Source organism: Rutilus rutilus (assembly GCF_951802725.1).
Source record: "Rutilus rutilus genome assembly, chromosome: 14".
Lineage (NCBI taxonomy): Eukaryota > Metazoa > Chordata > Actinopteri > Cypriniformes > Leuciscidae > Rutilus > Rutilus rutilus.
This window is the reverse complement of record NC_140219.1, coordinates 10,702,171-10,719,088: the sequence shown is the minus strand read 5'-3', so window position 1 is coordinate 10,719,088 and position 16,918 is coordinate 10,702,171. Positions and strand designations below refer to the sequence as shown.

At 36.9% G+C, this 16,918-nt stretch overlaps 1 protein-coding gene across 2 annotated transcripts in view; it reads right to left on the bottom strand.

Moving 5' to 3' along the window:
* Positions 1-16,918, bottom strand: part of fstl5 (follistatin-like 5) — a 117,017-nt gene that overhangs the window by 42,264 nt on the left and 57,835 nt on the right. For both annotated transcript variants that reach the window (XM_084430508.1, XM_084430509.1), the window contains exon 6: positions 13,468-13,588. In XM_084430508.1, coding sequence (XP_084286634.1) covers positions 13,468-13,588 — 121 coding nt within the window. The remainder of the gene's footprint in view (positions 1-13,467; positions 13,589-16,918) is intronic.

Below are 16,918 nucleotides of genomic sequence, written 5' to 3'. Positions count from 1 at the left end.
AACTTGTCTGTTGCCGAATTTACACTGCAAAGTTGGCAGAGAAGTGAGGCATTTTAAAGACATCTTTACACAGTTGAGTTAAAGTGATAGTTCACATAAAAATGAAACTTGTGTCATTAATTAAAAACCCTCATGTCATTCCAAACACGTAAGACCTTTGTTCATCTTCGGGAACAAATTATGATATTTTTGATGAAATCCGAGAGCTTTCTGACCCCCCATAGACAACGACTCAATGACCATTTTCAAGGCCCAGAAAGGTAGTAAATACATTGTTAAAATAGTCCATGTGACTACAGTGGTTCAACCTTAATTTTATGAAGCGACGAGAATAATATATATATATATATAAAACGACTTTATTCAACAATTTCTTCTCGTCCGTGTTAGTCTCTGTCAGTCTCAAATATGGTTTCCTTCAATTTAGGCAGTTATCACGCTGGTGCATTCAGAGATGTTCGTATTTTATTCGTATTCATATTCAAGATTTCGTATTTTCGATTTAGTTTGGTTTGAGTTAGTTATTTGATGCTATAAAAACGGGGATGTGACGGTCATAATCGACAGCTGTGATTGACAGCGTCTCTGAGTGATGTATAGTCACGGAGGCACCAATGGGCTTTTTTTGGGGATCTTCGGGAGGAGATTGGAGCTTTAACTTTCAGTTCTACATTTCCATAACTGTTTATTTCACACCAACACAATGAGGTGTTCTGCAGTAAACTGTACTATTTTAGAAGCTAATTAGTAAATAAATGTTATGAGCCAGCTAGCTAAAAGACAACAAGCCTAACGCAAAAAGCAGGTGATCGTTAGCTCACAGCAGTTGCTAATTCTTTTGTCTACTAATTTTTGTCTAAAATTAAACAATGACTAAAAATCCATTCAAATAACCCAGGTCTATATGAGAAAAGCAGAGGTGTGTTGCATTAATAAATATTGCTGACATAATGAATGTATGTGTTAAACATAGGTGTTAACCATCAATTCTAGGATTCTAACCTAGCTAAAACAGACTGCATGAGCTAAAGATTGTTGATGTTGCTGTCAACCAAAAAATTACGTTAATATATATATATATCCCTCTCAATATATATATATTAGGGCTGTGTATTGGCAAGAATCTGGCGATACGATACGTATCACGATACATGGGTCACGATTCAATATATTGCAATATATTTCGATACTGTGCATTAGGCGATATATTGGGATTTTTTTAAAGTAGGACTATAATTTTAGAAAAAATTATATAAAAAAAAAGACATGATGTGCATAAAAGTCAAAGAAGTTTACTTTAGGTTAACAATTCAGTTCACAGAAAATCAGACTGCCAGTTTGGTATTGTGGTTCACAGGTTCTTATTATAGTGAGCAAATTTGTATATTTCTCAAGTAGGCCATAATAAAAGAAAATACAGAGCCCCTGTCACAATACAAAACAACAACGTGAACTGGACGAAAATGAATGAAAGTGAACAAAATGAATGTGTCATATAGGCCTATTGAAATCAAGTTTTTATTTGATAAAAGATTTTAAAAGAACTGGACGCGCGAATGAGGCAAATTAACGTCTGCCGCGCTAAACGCCTCATTCGTGCCACAGGACCTACAGACGCGAGTAAACGCGTCTTTGCATTAACTTAACATTGAAATCACTCGCGCCAGACACTCTATTCGCGTTTGGTGTGAACGCAGCTTCACGGTGCGCGTCCACTACAGCGGCAAAACTACGCTCGGTGCCGCTGGCAACGCTGTAACGTCTCCGCTTTGGGGTGTGTCTGTTACGAGTGTGTTTGTTTTTTTCAACACACGGACAGTATAATCATCATGCACGCGATTACATTTAGAAATAGACAAGCTTTGTTTCCAAATGCACCAAGCAAAGATCCTTTCAATTTTATAAACCCAGCCAATATAATAACAATAAACACATCCAAAATAAAATCTTTAACATATATAAACAACTGCAAAGCATCTAATTTGTAAACAAAATGATTTACGCACTAAATCCATCATAAACTGCCGACCGCGTTTTTCGCTTGATATTTGCATAAAGTCGAGAACTGCCCAACCTTTTGATGCTCTCAGTCGCTCTCAACGCTTTCTCCGGTCCTGCACTGCTGAGCGTGAAGCTCGACTTCCATGGAATGAATTGAAAACGCTTGCTCCGCTCGCTCCGTGCCAGTGGACACGCACCGTTCGGCGAGCCTTTTAAACAACATAAACGTGAACCACCGTCTTACCATGAATATTTTTGGACGTAAAAAAAAAAAAAAAAAAAAAAAAAAAAAAAAAATCGATATTGCGTTTTTGAAAATCGATACAGTATTGCAAAATAAAATATCGCGATACTCATGTGTATCGATTTTTTCTTACACCCCTAATATATATATATTTTTTTTTACAGTAAACAATACATTAATATGTCACTTTTTATTGTTAGCACTGTAGTTATCTTATTTTAATAAGTTTTGCTACAATCAGCAAAATTGGAGCAGTCAGGCTACTTAAAAAAAAGAGGATTGTTCTTGCGATTGATTCTGCGGGAGTGTGGTACCACCTTGATACCGCAGCTCCACTTCAATTCAAGTGTTTAAAGGAACTTCAAACATATTTATCTGGCACAGTCTATCCTGGGATTTTGTAAGCCAATGAATTAATGCAAGGATCATCAATTGATTGTGAATTCATCATTGATTGTGAAGTTGTTGCTTTCAGCTCAAAGGGTTCTGGGTTTTAATATGTGAAAATATAACTTTTTATTTTAATAAACCAAAATTGCAGCTCTACACCAGAGGTTGTACATTAGAAGTAAGGACCCCTGTATTTGCATTTATTTTGTGAATTCAGAAGAACAGACTGTGAGCCATGGAAAACCTAGACAATATGGAGCATGTGTCTGAGCATGTGAGAGCTGAATTTGACATTGTTGTTTTCCACTAAGAACTCTCAGCAAAACATTAAAAAATGTCCATTTCAGCACCACTAACACAAAACAAAAAGACAAGCTCAAGCAGTTTTAAAAAGTGGTGTGGACAAAGAGAATGAACTCTAGCTGTTAGGGAAATGAGAGAATAATATGAGGTACTCAGAAATCAGAACTGGAAAAAAGCAGACTGAATTTGGAGACACTAAACAGCCAATGTTAGACAGTAAATCTCTTGTGTATCAAGGCAAACCTATTTATTTTTACATTTCCTTTCCTAATCACTTGATATCTGTCAGCCAATCATTTTATAATAGTGCTGTCAGCTCATGTCACATTATATCAGGAAATGCCAGTAATGGGGTGGGGGTGGGGGGGAATAGTCATTTCTATTCATGACTATTAAACCTCTCATGGAGTGTATAGACAATGCACAAAAGGCAACAATTACTCTTGATATTTTTTTCTAGGATTCTTATAATTCCATTTTTGTCATTACTTAAGTTTTTTTTTCTTTTCTATGAAACACAACATTTAATTTTACCGCACATCTGAGCCTTTTTCTATACAAAAAAGTAGAGATTATTTCTGCCAGACACCATAAAGGACAAAAAGTGACATAAAAGTATCATGCAAGTATATAAAATTGTTCAAAAGTTTTGGGTGTATTAATATTTTAGAATCCTGAACACACACACACACACACACACTCACAAATGGTGCTATATGTCCTTTTTGGACCTTCAAATTGGGGTGAACTATTCCTTTAAGCATGGCTACATCTTCATCTTTTTACCCTATTGTCACTGGCAAAAATGAATCTGAACTCTCTTAAAAAAAATAAAACACTACCTTTCAAAACACACCATGTGTATGAGTGAGCTCTAGAATTCAACAATATTTTTTCAAGCCATTCAATTACACTCTTTTGTGTCTTAGTAGATTTGGAATTTGCTCCAAAGCAAGGCACCGCGTTTTACAATTCCCTGTAGGATTGAAAGACAAATGGATTTTTCAGAACAAGGAACAAGGAATACAAGTGAGAAGATGAGTATTTGTTTCAGTGTAGGAAACAGAAAGAGAGAAAGAGATTATGGTATTAAAAATACCCAGATGCAGCCTAAACAAATATGGTGCACCAATCACAATGCAAGACTACATATAATGTGGAAATATATGGCAGGTGCTGTCCAGGCATTTAATCCTCAGTCATTGTTTGTGATTAATGACAGTGCAGCAAGTACAGGTTTTACCCCTCATTTAGAGCACGTGTAGCAGATGAGTAGACTCTTCCTCAGGGCTCGACCATCTCTCACAGCAGCAGCATGAGTCTTTCCCATTACAAAATGGTGATGCTTCTACTGCAAGCAGAGCTACAGTTATTTCAACTCAGTGAGAGAAATCCCGCGCACACAGCAGCAGAATACGTTTTTTAGTCCTCTTTTAGGGGGTTGTTTATCGCACGGTCCCCCAACACGCTTGCCCGCTTACGCCACTCCCCCAAATTTTTGAACAGTAGTGTAACTTTCTAGCTGAAAGCGTCAGTTTAGGGGATTTCTTTGAATTTCAATTTCTTTGAATTTTTCGGTTACACTATATTTTGATGGACACCTTTAAATATTCTGTTGACTATAAGCAACATTGCATGTCAATAACATGTCAACTAACTCTCATTTGAGTATTAGTAGACTGGTATGGTTAGTAAAATAAGTTGACACGTACTTGCAAAGTTACTTTTAGTCAGTAGAATGTCTGTTGGGGGACCATCAAAATAAAGTGTTAGCATAGTATATTAAGCAGAGAGTTTACTAATACTGTAATGAAAGTTAGTTGACATGTAGGTGCAATGATAGTCAACAGAATGTCTAAAGGGACCATCAAAATAAAGTGTTACTAAAGCCACGTTTCCACCGAAATTACCCAGAACAATTTGTCCCAGGAACTTTTTTCCCCCAGAACTGTTGCTTTCTGTTTCCACCGTGGTCTAAAGTACCATGAAGATTAAGCAAATTAGACCGGTGACGTAGGAGAGCAGATTTTTAAAAATGGTTGTTTAAATTTAAATGCTGCGTGGAGTCAACCAATCGGAATGCGGCATGAACTCAACCAATCAGCATGTTCAGCGCCCAAGTCCCATCCCTAAAAGTTCCTGAACTTTGAAAAAGTTCTACCTCGCAAGCAGGGACTTTGTGAGGGGGAAATCTTTACCCCCGAACTTCATTTAGACCCTGGTTCCTGTGGTCGAAACACACAGAGTACCACCCCAAAGTTCCTAGTTCCTGGGGAAAGTTCCTGAAGTGGAAACACGGCTTCAATTTTCTACCTAACCTCCAAATTTGAAATGCTTATCGGCATCTGTTTGCAACCTCAGTTTAAATTAAATTCATAGTCAGGAATTGAACGGGAATGTAAATGTCTTGACATTCTCAGTCAACCCAATTCTGAATGGCACACAACCCTGGAATGAACACAACAATTTGAGAGTCACACCTGTCAGTCCCAAACACTATGTAAACACAGCTAAAGAGAAAACCAGAGGAACACCAAGATTTCAGTCATTAGACTTTAGAACTGCTACTTTAGGATAGTTTACAATATACAGAGAAAAAGCTCAAGAAAACAACAACAGACCCTTTCCAACAAGCAGCGATGCTGTCAACGGTCTTCAATCATAATTACCAACTGCCCTTCCATCAAAAGTCATGCTCCGCTCTCCGCCGCCCATCCACTAGTACATTTATGAGTCTGTAAGGCTTCTGTGATAGCTGCAGAATCTTTTAAAAGTTGAAGTCATTGAAGTCAGATGGAATAAAACCTTTACTGTGACCCAATCAATGTGAGAGACAGGCAGTAATAGAAGCTGAAGAAAGGCTGACTTCACACCACCTGTGAAAAACACCATCTCCATGCCATTTGTCAGTAGAGACACTGGAGATGCGCTCATATTAGCATGCCATCACAATACACATACTTCTAATTGGAGCTCATACAAGAGGGACTGTTCAAGGAAAACAAATTGGATAGACTTCTGGTTAAATTTGATTAATTAAAGTGCATTTCACACCATATTACAGAACCGTGATTTTTTTATATATATCTATCTTTCTCTAGATAAAAGAGAAAGATTGTTTTTTTTCCTCGGTTTGCCACCTTGTTTTTTTTCTCACTTCCCATATGGCAATATTTAAAAGTCTGTATTGCCTTTCACCGAAGTCAATTTTGTTTAAAGTGAGGCACTGTTTCTTATCACACAATTCTCCACTGCCAATGATATTGAGCGGATCCTGTATTTCTGTGTGTGTGCGAGTGTTTGTCTGTTTAGCAGACAGAGCAGGTGGATTGACGTTCTCTCCGGAGGCATATCAGCCCTGACAGGTGAAAGGAACGGCATTGTGGGCCGGCGTGGCGTTAAGTAATTGCCTTCTGACTCCACTGGGGGATGTAACTAGTTTGAAGCATGAAGCATACAGATATGCCAACTGAACAAACCAATCATGATAAAGAACCACGTAGACACACCAATCACAAGTAGGAGCGTGAGTAAACAAGAGTCAAAAGCAGAAAAATGACAGGAAGATTTGTCATTTTTTAACACATTGTTGGCTTCAAAACCTTCCCCAAACAATATATAAGAATTTTACACAAATGGAACTGTCTTTTAATTTGTATTTCAGACATTATAAGAAACCCTGAAGTAATTCCTAACTAACTAACAATCTGATTACCTTAAGTCAAGGTATATTTTACCAGTGCAAGCATAAACATGTTAAAGCACCAATTTGTGAACAAAGCTTTTTGGCTAAACCAGACTAAATGATTTGTTCGCAAAATGGATTGACTGATTCAACCCAATCGTTCCGTCCAGTTTTGGTTCAGCAGATTCATCATTCAGATTTGGAAAACTTGTTTCTAAACTGATGCTGAAATATATGCAAGATATTTCCAGTCCAATTTTCCTCATGCTCGCAGAGCCTGTGAGATTCATGCATGTTGGGAACCGAGCCTGATAAAAAAACATGAGTATACGTTAATTATAATTACTGCTATGAATAAACGAGTCACATGTTTAGCATTAAATGTGTGAACTACTCAAATAATTAAGGAATGAAAATGCTCTCAAGTGCCAGAGAAAAGGGCCAGGATTTGAGTAAACACATTTAGCATGTCTCTAAAACTTATCATAGACCATGTGCTAATTGCTGCAATATGGAATCGAGAGGGCATGAAGAACCCAGACAGCATCTTTCAGTAATGTACTTAGATGCAGTGCAATTAGAAAGTTTTTAGGCTGCATAATTTGCTTAAACACCGCATAAGATACCTGGCCCAGCTCTTTTAGATTCCCTTGCCCTCCATTTTACTTTAAGAAGACCAGAGACTCTCCAAACCAAAACTGGGCAGTTTCATGCTTTCATGGGCTGTCACCCTCCATCAGGACTGAGATATATACCCATGTGACTGATGTACACCCGGACCTGGAGAGTTTGAACAACACAAGTCAACGTTGACAAGCTCTGTTCACATCAGTAAATCCCATCAGACCAGATTCAACCTTCCTTATCATACCAAAGTCTACTACACCATAGTGTACATTTACCCCATATCAGACACCAAGATCAAAATCATGCAAGAGTAAGTCTGAGTTATTCATGTGAAATAATAAATCATTCATGCAATAAATGAATGTTAAAACCAGCCAATAAATAATGTTGTTTACAGATTTTCAGCTACATCTCCTGCATCACAATATCTCACAACAGACAAAGCCAGATCAAATGTCACAATGAATACTGGAGAAACAGCTGCTTGATTCACACACACAGAGCGATTTTATCACTGGAGGTCAGGTAGCTGTCTTATTGACCGTTATTGTTATGCATTATTGATGGGCTGTATATAATTAGCCATAGTTTTTTAAAATCTTGTAAATGATAAAAATAAGATACCATTCTGTTTTGGAAATCAATCTGTTTTCTTGCTGCAGTGTTTGTGTATAAATTGCAATACATAATACAGTACATCACATCATGAACAAGATTAATGAGTTTCATTCTACGAATCAATTTCTGATATGGTTTATTTGCATCATTTTGTATTTTATCGCTGTATGTGGGCTGAAACAAATTACATAGAACGGTGAAACTGCTCACAGTAGCATTAACCTCTCCATCTTGCCTACACTTGACTACTATCTCACAGGAGACAGATCACTGACTTTGCTTCTATCAAAAGTTGCCATATTACATCAATGCTCATTTGCATAAAGTTAAACTTTTCTCAACTCAACTTTGTTGGACATGCCCATATTAAATGAATGATGCCGTGTTGCTTTAATGTTGCAGATCGCTATCAGTGTGAATATACAGTACATGGAGTGAACAGGGTCAATGAGGGTAGAAGAGGACTGAGAAAACATTTTGAGAAAATGGTTTGGAGCAGGTGCCCATGTGATGGAAAAAGAAGCCAGGATCTGGTGAACCTGAGAAGCTCATATCAGTGGGTAAATTTCACACTGAAGGTCGAAACTGACTGAACACATTCACATATTCACATTCTCATACATGTCGTGGCAGATATCTAAAGCACCAGCTCACAGCATGAACTCTAATGCTGTTGGTACAACCAACATGCACTGTTTATAAAGTAGTATTCTTCAAACTCTTCAAAAACATTTGTTCAAAGCATCAGGAGCTGGAAACAGACAGTGTTCTCTGAAGGTGTCTGACAAAATGTCTTGTAATCTTTTATCTTAAGGCGAGACACGGCAGGCAAAAACATCGTTTTTTTTTTTACTGGTCAATTTTGAGATTTTGGAATATTTGTCTTCAATAACATGTCTTCTTTTAGACTTGTGGTGAAAAAAAGTCCGAAATACACATTTAGGTCTTTATTTTATTACACTTTGTCTGTTTGCGTCTGTAGATTTCTCATAAATTCAACAAAAGTTTGCGTTCTTAATCGACGTGCTGCTCCGCGATCGCTGCCGGCAGCCTGTCATCACATGCACCGTTAGGAAGCTCTCTCTCTCCTGTACAATCCTGTCGGATCCAAATATGGTAATTTCCTTTTTATCAGCAACCAATCGTGAAAGTAAAAGGGCTGAATGCGCAATCTCATTGGCTGATGATAAATCTTTAAAGCCCGTTTTCTCAAAATGACTTAATGAAGTCCGAAATCTCCACTTCAGTAGCACCTATATACACACCAACCTTTCCAGTCTTGTACCTAGTTATATTATGAAGACATTTACAGAGGGATTTGTAAATATATTATTCCTAGCCTGATTTATATAACATTTTATTCCAAAAAACATGGCAAAAATAATTTTATTAAGGCTATTGACAGTATTTTCTGATTTACAGGATAACAAAAGTAGATATCCATAAATCCCTCTGTAATTTTTTTCCCATCTAATATGTGAACACAATGAAAAAATAAAATTTAACCTGGCTTTATCCAATACTCCGATTTCGTTTTTTTTATATATATGCAAATTAGCGCATATTTAATTAGATATTGCAGAAAACTTGTAATACATTTTTTTCTCATCTTAATGTAGGTAATCAACTGGGAAAGTTTCATGGTGATATCTGCTAGCTAAAAATTTTAGCCTATTCCCGTGTCTCGCCTTAAAGGGATAGTTCAGGATTTTAGACATGAATCTCTATAGCTTCCCCATAAGCAGTGTGGTGCATTGACCATGACTTACCCCCGACAGCGTCCTGTGAGCCGAGCTCCGGTCCACTTTTGGTCAAGATGAAATTAGTCCGGCAAGATTGCTGGGGTCACGGCAATAAAGCTTTTTTCTTCTCAAATCAATATGTGTTCAAAAGAGTGATATATTTGCGTCACTAAAACGTTGTCTATGGAGAGGTCAGACCTCGTAATGGCTTGGCACTATTTTCTCCCCTGTCATATCACTGCGCGCTGCCGCTACCTACAGCCAGCTGCGAGCTGCGCAGGCGCACACCACTTTTTCAGTTGTTCGGCAGTGTTTACAGCAGTGTTTACGTGCTCAGAACAGCTACACGAACGAGCTAACATAGCTACTCACCAAGAGCGATCAGTTTGTACAAGCTTTGTAGAAAATGGTGCGGACTTGTGACTATCCGGACTGTACAAACAAAGATGTGGCGCTTTCTCCTCACACATTTCAAAGATTTCCTGTGGCAGATGTTGCTCTGAGGCGACTTTGGCTCATTGCTCTGGGCTTCAATGTGAACACCAAACTGGCGAAGATAAAGAAGCTTTATCAGCTGCTGTAGTCAGACATGTTATCGTTCTCTTTACGAGCTGTAAACAAAGTGACACGTGCGCGGCTCCCAGCTGGCTGTAGGTAGCGGCAGCGCGCAGTGATATGACGGGGAAGAAAATAGTGCCAAGCCATTACGAGGTCTGACCCCTCCATAGACAGCGGTTTTGTGCTGCAAATATATCACTCTTTTGAACACATATTGATTTGAGAAGAAAAAAGCTTTATTGCCGTGACCCCAGCAAACTTGCCGGACTAATTTCATCTTGACCAAAACTGGACCGAAGCTCGGCTCACAGGACGCTGTCGGGGGTAAGTCATGGTCAATGCACCACACTGCTTATGGGGAAGCTATAGAGATTCATGTCTAAAATCCTGAACTATCCCTTTAAGTTTAGAAGAATAGCAAAAGTAGCAATACCATTTTTTTAATAATTTTTTTGCCTGTAGGGCTGTCCCCGCCTCATCCAAACTCCCGCTGAGATCGGTGTAAATGCACGTTGGCAGACAAAGGCAGTGATTCTCATTCTAAAATCTACTTCCTGTCTGAAAAGCTGCTTTTTGCTCAAAAACACAGTGTGAAACAACGGGATTCTCGGAAAAGTGCTCTATGCATTGTTGTCCCTTTCTTTTTTTATCCCATCCTAACATGAACAAACAATGAACAGCTCTACTTTTATTAACTAATGTTAACAAAGATAAATACTGTAACAAATGTATTGCTCATAGTTAGTTCATGTTAGTTAATACTGTACATTAACATGATAACAAATTAAACATTAAAGTGTTATCTATATACTGTATGTGTTTTTTTTTTTTTTTTTTTTTTTTATGCTAACCAAGGCTGCATCCTTTTTTGTAATTTATATCACACACACACTATTAAGTTTGGGGTCAGGAATATTTTAATACTTTTATTCAGCTACAATGTATTAAATTGATAAAAAAGTGACTTAAATTAAATTAAAATGTTACACAATATTTGGTTAACACTTTACAATAAGGTTCATTAGTTAACAACCTTAGTTAACATGAACTAAGAATGAACAATACTTCTTCAGCATTTATAAATCTTAATTAATATCGATTTCAACATTTACTAATACGTTATTAAAATCAAAGGTTGTATTTGTTAACATTAGTTAATGCACTGTGGACTAACATGAACAAACAATGGAGAGCTGTATTTTTATTAACTAACATTAACAAAGATTAATAAATACTGCAACAAATATATTGCTCATTGTTAGTTCATGTTAGTTAATACATTAACTAATGTTAACTTGTGAACCTTATTGTAAAGTGTTACCAATATTTGAATTCATATTTAAATGTTTTATAAATGCTGTTCATTTGAACCTTCTAGTCATCAAAGAACCCAGAAACAAAAATGTATCACAGTTTCCACAAAAATTTGAATAACAGAATAAGCATATTAGAAATATTTCTGAAGCATCATGTGACACTGAAGACTGAAGTAATAGCTGCTAAATAAGTACATACACAAATACGTTTATAAATACATTTATAAATTACAAAAAAAGGATGCAGCCTTGGTTAGCATAATAGATTTAAAAAACAAACAAATAAAGAAAACTAAAAAAACATTAACATGTAAAAAACTTAAAGACCGCAAACTTTTGAACAGCAGTGTGTGTGGTCCTTGTAAAGCCTACGTTATGGGGACCACAAAGATTACGATATCCAAATTCCTTGTCCTTGTCCTTGTGGGGACATTTTTTGGTCCCCGTGAGGAAAACAGTTTATAAATAATTCTATATGATCCTTTTTTAAAAATATAAAAATGCAGAAAGTTTTCTGTGATGGGTAGGTTTAGGGTTGGGGGATAGAATATACAGTCTGCACAGTACAAAAGTCATTCTGTACATGGAATGTCCCCATAAAACATGAAAACCCAATGTGTGTGTATGTGTGCGTGTGTGTGTATACATTAGAAATATATTTCTATAAAATAGAAAAATGTATAATAAAACCAGAGGACCGGCTCAGTTTAGCGAGGTCAGTCATGTCCACCTCTTCAACATAAAACATCTTTAATCAGCTTGATTACTATAGGCACTCCATGGAGTCTGGGCGTTCATCTACTTTAGCAAAATAACTTAGTTTCCAGGCTGACACAAATGCTCTATACCAAATGTTACTTGCATCTTGAGTCATGCAGTTAATTAGTGTGCCTCAGTTTCTCTTCAGCAAATCCGTTAATGAGTACACGAAAGAGGAAAATGGTACTCAGGCCGCCGCTGTTCAGTGGCTTACTGAAAAATGTGACTGTAGACTTCAATTAGAGCTTAATTAGGATCCATTCACCTTTACGATGACCGCAAGATCTGACTTTCTAACAGTGGGTTGTCAGAGTCACAGTCCATTTCAGAGGCCGTTGACCCAGTGGAATGGACTAACAGAGAAATGTCACTTCATTACATTTCATGCCAATGGTCTGAACTTGCTATGAAGAGCAGGGCTGGGATCCAAGGACCTGAATATTGCAATATTTTACTGGAACCTAATGATTTTCATGATGTTTGGCTCTGTTCACAGTTTTTTAACGCCACTAACGGAGCACTGCACTGAAACTGAAGCATTTTTTTTTTCCTACTATGGAAGTCAATGGGGTCAATCAACTGTCTGGTTAATGACATTCTTCAAAACATCTTCCTTTGTGTTCAGCAGAAGAAAGAAATTCATGAAATAACTTGAGTAAATGATGACAGAATTTGTGTTTTTAAGTTAACTATTCCTTTAAGTCCTCAGTGGTTGCAGTTTGATTCGTGAACAATTGAATGAGACTGCTGAATCAGTCAAAAAACGTAAAAATCGATGACAACAATAACAAAAAATCTGTCGTTAACAAACTTGACTTGAACAAATCAGTGTTTCTCGACTTACTGAACTGCAAGTCATTACTTTCATCATGTCTAATTGGAATAAGAACGAGAACAGTTAACTTCCTCAGACGTCCAATCACTATCAACTATCCAATTACTAAAAAAGAGACTAATCTACTTCCTGTGAGAATGAACACATATCCATATCCAAAATATCCAAAATGGAAAATAAACCTGCTCACATCTGTAACCGAGACTGAAAATGTGTTCAGTTTCCTCATGAAAATACTGCAATTATCCATTGTGCTATTAACAAATGACACTGAAAATAAGTGTCACAGTTACTGAATGTGCATTCAGCCATGACTGTACTAATTATGCAGCTGAAAATTTCTCTCAGCTTTGTTCACTTTCAACACTTTATCAAAACCCAACACTCACCAAAAGCTGCGTAGAACTCCTCTCTAGTTAGGTGTTCGTCATCGGTGACGTCGTTAAATTTGAACAGGTCGAACAGGGTGCACTCTGATGCCGTCCTGCTCATACCTTCCTGCTTGATGACCTGCACGACAACAAGATTAAAGATCAAAACATTAAAGATATTAAATCCCGAGCAGCACCTACTGTATAACATGGCTACTTACCAGCGCAAATGTGTTTTGTGCAGTGAATGTAGCTCAAGGAAATGCTAACAAAGGATGTTCACATTTAAGGACATGTTTGTTTACACAATTTTGGTGCCGTCTTGGGCCTCCACATGACGTCTGATGTAAAATCTCCATCCTGAAGCAAAACTTCTCTAGTGTACCATTCTGAATAATTAAAGATGTGATTCCTATCTGCATCAGACATTGTGCATCCTGTCGGCTGGCAAACATCCAGAAGTGAGCAAGATTTTATAACAGCCTTATGCTGGAAAACATGAGGGATTACTGTAAAACGTTCTATCATACATTCATCCATGCCAGAAATATCTGATAGTAATTACAGTTATCGAAAGAAAGCTGGAGGGATTTTTGATAATAAATGTTAGGGGTTAGATTCACAGTTAAGATTTGAATAATGCCTAGAGCATATAAGGTATGAACAATCGTATTTAACTTGGTGACTGGTGGTCAATGGATTCAAAACTTAACGAAAGTGATATAAACTGTATATATTATGTGGTTTATATGGTATATATATACACATATACCTGATGGTATATATATACACCATGTCCTGAAACTTTAGCATACCTAGTGCTAAGACTGACCCATACTGACTTATATTACTAAAACCAGACCTGTGTGTTCAGATTCAATCCTGTCTTTTTATTATATGTTGCCATCTCTAATCTTCTTATAGAGACTTGATACCAGCACAGAAACTGACTCAACACCTTCACTTTCTCCTCTTTTGCTTTACAGTGTTGATTTACCATTTACTTCGAAGACAAACCAAACAAACAAGCACACTTTCAAATGCTGAAATTTGTTGATGTACCTCTCTGATATGCGTGCCGCATGCTACAGGCGATGTCAGCAAAGTTTTCTATAATGAACGACTCTCTACATCCAATCCACCGTGCTTAATGAAATCCCAGAACAGCTTTAGGCATGTACTTATTCTATCACTTTCAAATATAAACACTTCTAGATGCACAAAAATGCAGGATAAAGTTAGTTCTGGAAAAAAGTTTTTGAGCATCATTTGTTTGAAGATGCAACTTTGTTTAATATTTTGCATTGGATGTAGTGAAGCACACATTTTTAAAGTGTCTTAAGCATCCAATTATGTTTTGGTGGCAATATATACAAATGGTATTTTATACCATGTACTGTATATTTTAAGGCTTGGTATTAAATACATTAAAATGTATGGTTTCCAGAATGACACTATGTATTAAATATGCCTATATTATTTTAATATAAATAAATGATATGGCATCAATAACAATACTCATTCATTAAGTCAGAAAGGGTTCATGGACTGTCCCTTTACTTTCTGCATGAATATCATTCTAGGTGTACCAGAAGACCTACAGAGTTGAGCAGAATACTGATAGAGTTTAATTGCTCTATTAGAGCAAAATGCTTTGATTTTGCTGCAAGGCATTTCACTATATGTTCCTATTCCTAACAACTTTTCAACCTTGCAGTAGCTTCATGTCAAAAGGCCAAGCTTTTGCATTCAGGGTCGGTCCGAATTTTCACTTTTTACATTGTCTTCGATTTGCCATGCATGAAAAGAGATCTATTCTTCTTCCACTGAGAATGAAGAAATATGCAAATGACATGAAAATATTGCACAATGAAATTGAAATGGCTCACGCCTGTAACCGAGAGTGAAAGTGCGTTCAGAGTTTTCTCTCTGGAGAAATATGAATAAATTCATATTTTGCTCATTTTGCTATGCACAGTATCTCTATGGACAGGTGTAATCTTTCTGCCGCAGGACAAGATAAAGCACAACTGACCTGGGATCAGTTTATGAACGAGTTATTAAAAAAAGAGACAAGCTCGCCTGCTCATTTGCCATTTCAAATTAATTCAACAGAACGTGGGAAAAGTGATCCCCAGCTATTTTCATAACATATCAGATTCAAAAATTAGATATTGTATTATTGTAAACAAACTAAAACAACGTGTATTTGCATAAAGGCTTTGATTGGACTTCATCATTTCTTTTGCCTTTTTTTAAACTTAAAGGAGCTGTATGTAAGAAATGTATTTCAATTAATCATAAAATGGCCCTGATATGTCACTAGACATTAAGAAATCATGTTCATTTCAAATACTTATATCACTGACAACAGTAGTACGGCCAGGATATTGTCACTTAAAAAGTGAAGTTGCAGCCCTCAACTGATGTTGATGTTGTCATCTTGTGTTTTGGCCTGAAGCCCCACCCTCCACCTATCTACCAATCACAAAGTCAGTAGTGTTTCGGCATCCGGGTTGCCAGCTCTGCTCTAGTTACCACAGCTACGTAGCAGCCTACGTTCCTGCTGGATCCTGCAGCCTATCTGGCAACCTCGAGTCAGGGGGGAGGGGGAGGGGATACACCGCTCTACAGTAATTTGAAAGTGATTGCAGTACCAGTTTTGGCCACAATCTTACATACAGTTCCTTTAAAATAGTACACCCAAAAATGAAAATTATATAGATAATTACATTCTAATTTTCTCACCCTCATGTCTTTCCAAACCTGTATGACTTTATTTCTTCTGTGGAACACAAAAGAAGATATTCTGAAGACTGTTGATAACCAAACAGTCTATTCCCATTGACTTGGTTTTTTGTCCATACAATAGAAAGTCAATGGGAACAAAAACCGTTAGCAGCATTAGCAACATTCTTTAAAATATCTTCTTTTGTGTTCCACAAAAGAAATAAAGTCATACAGGTTTGGAAAGACATGAGGTGAGTCAATTTCATCAAGAGAACCCATAACATTTGAGCTGCTTTTGAGAAATTGCAAACTCACAAACCCTTATTTCCTGTGTTTTCCCTTTTCTACACTCTTGCAATTTCAATAAAACCTCATATACACTATTGGAAAAAAGGGGGTCAAGACAAAAATATGACAAAATATGTAGTGGACTTTTAACGGTCTTAACCATTTTAATCACAAAACACTAGTCAGGAAATGAGCAATAATTGGACAAATACTGTAGATAAAGTAACTTAGCACCTTTGTTTTCTTTAATTGTTTAAGATGAGTGGGTAAACTTGCAGACAGCTTTTTACAAAATGAAAACTCAGTGTTGTTCCACTCAATGTTGATGGCTTAAAACAGTTCATGAGAACAGTTCATTTGAGTTTAATGTGAGACCAGGGTTCAAATCTGGAATCTGACCAGGCCAGCCTTGATGTACTTGTTCTCAAGAGACTTCTTGATTGTCTTTGAA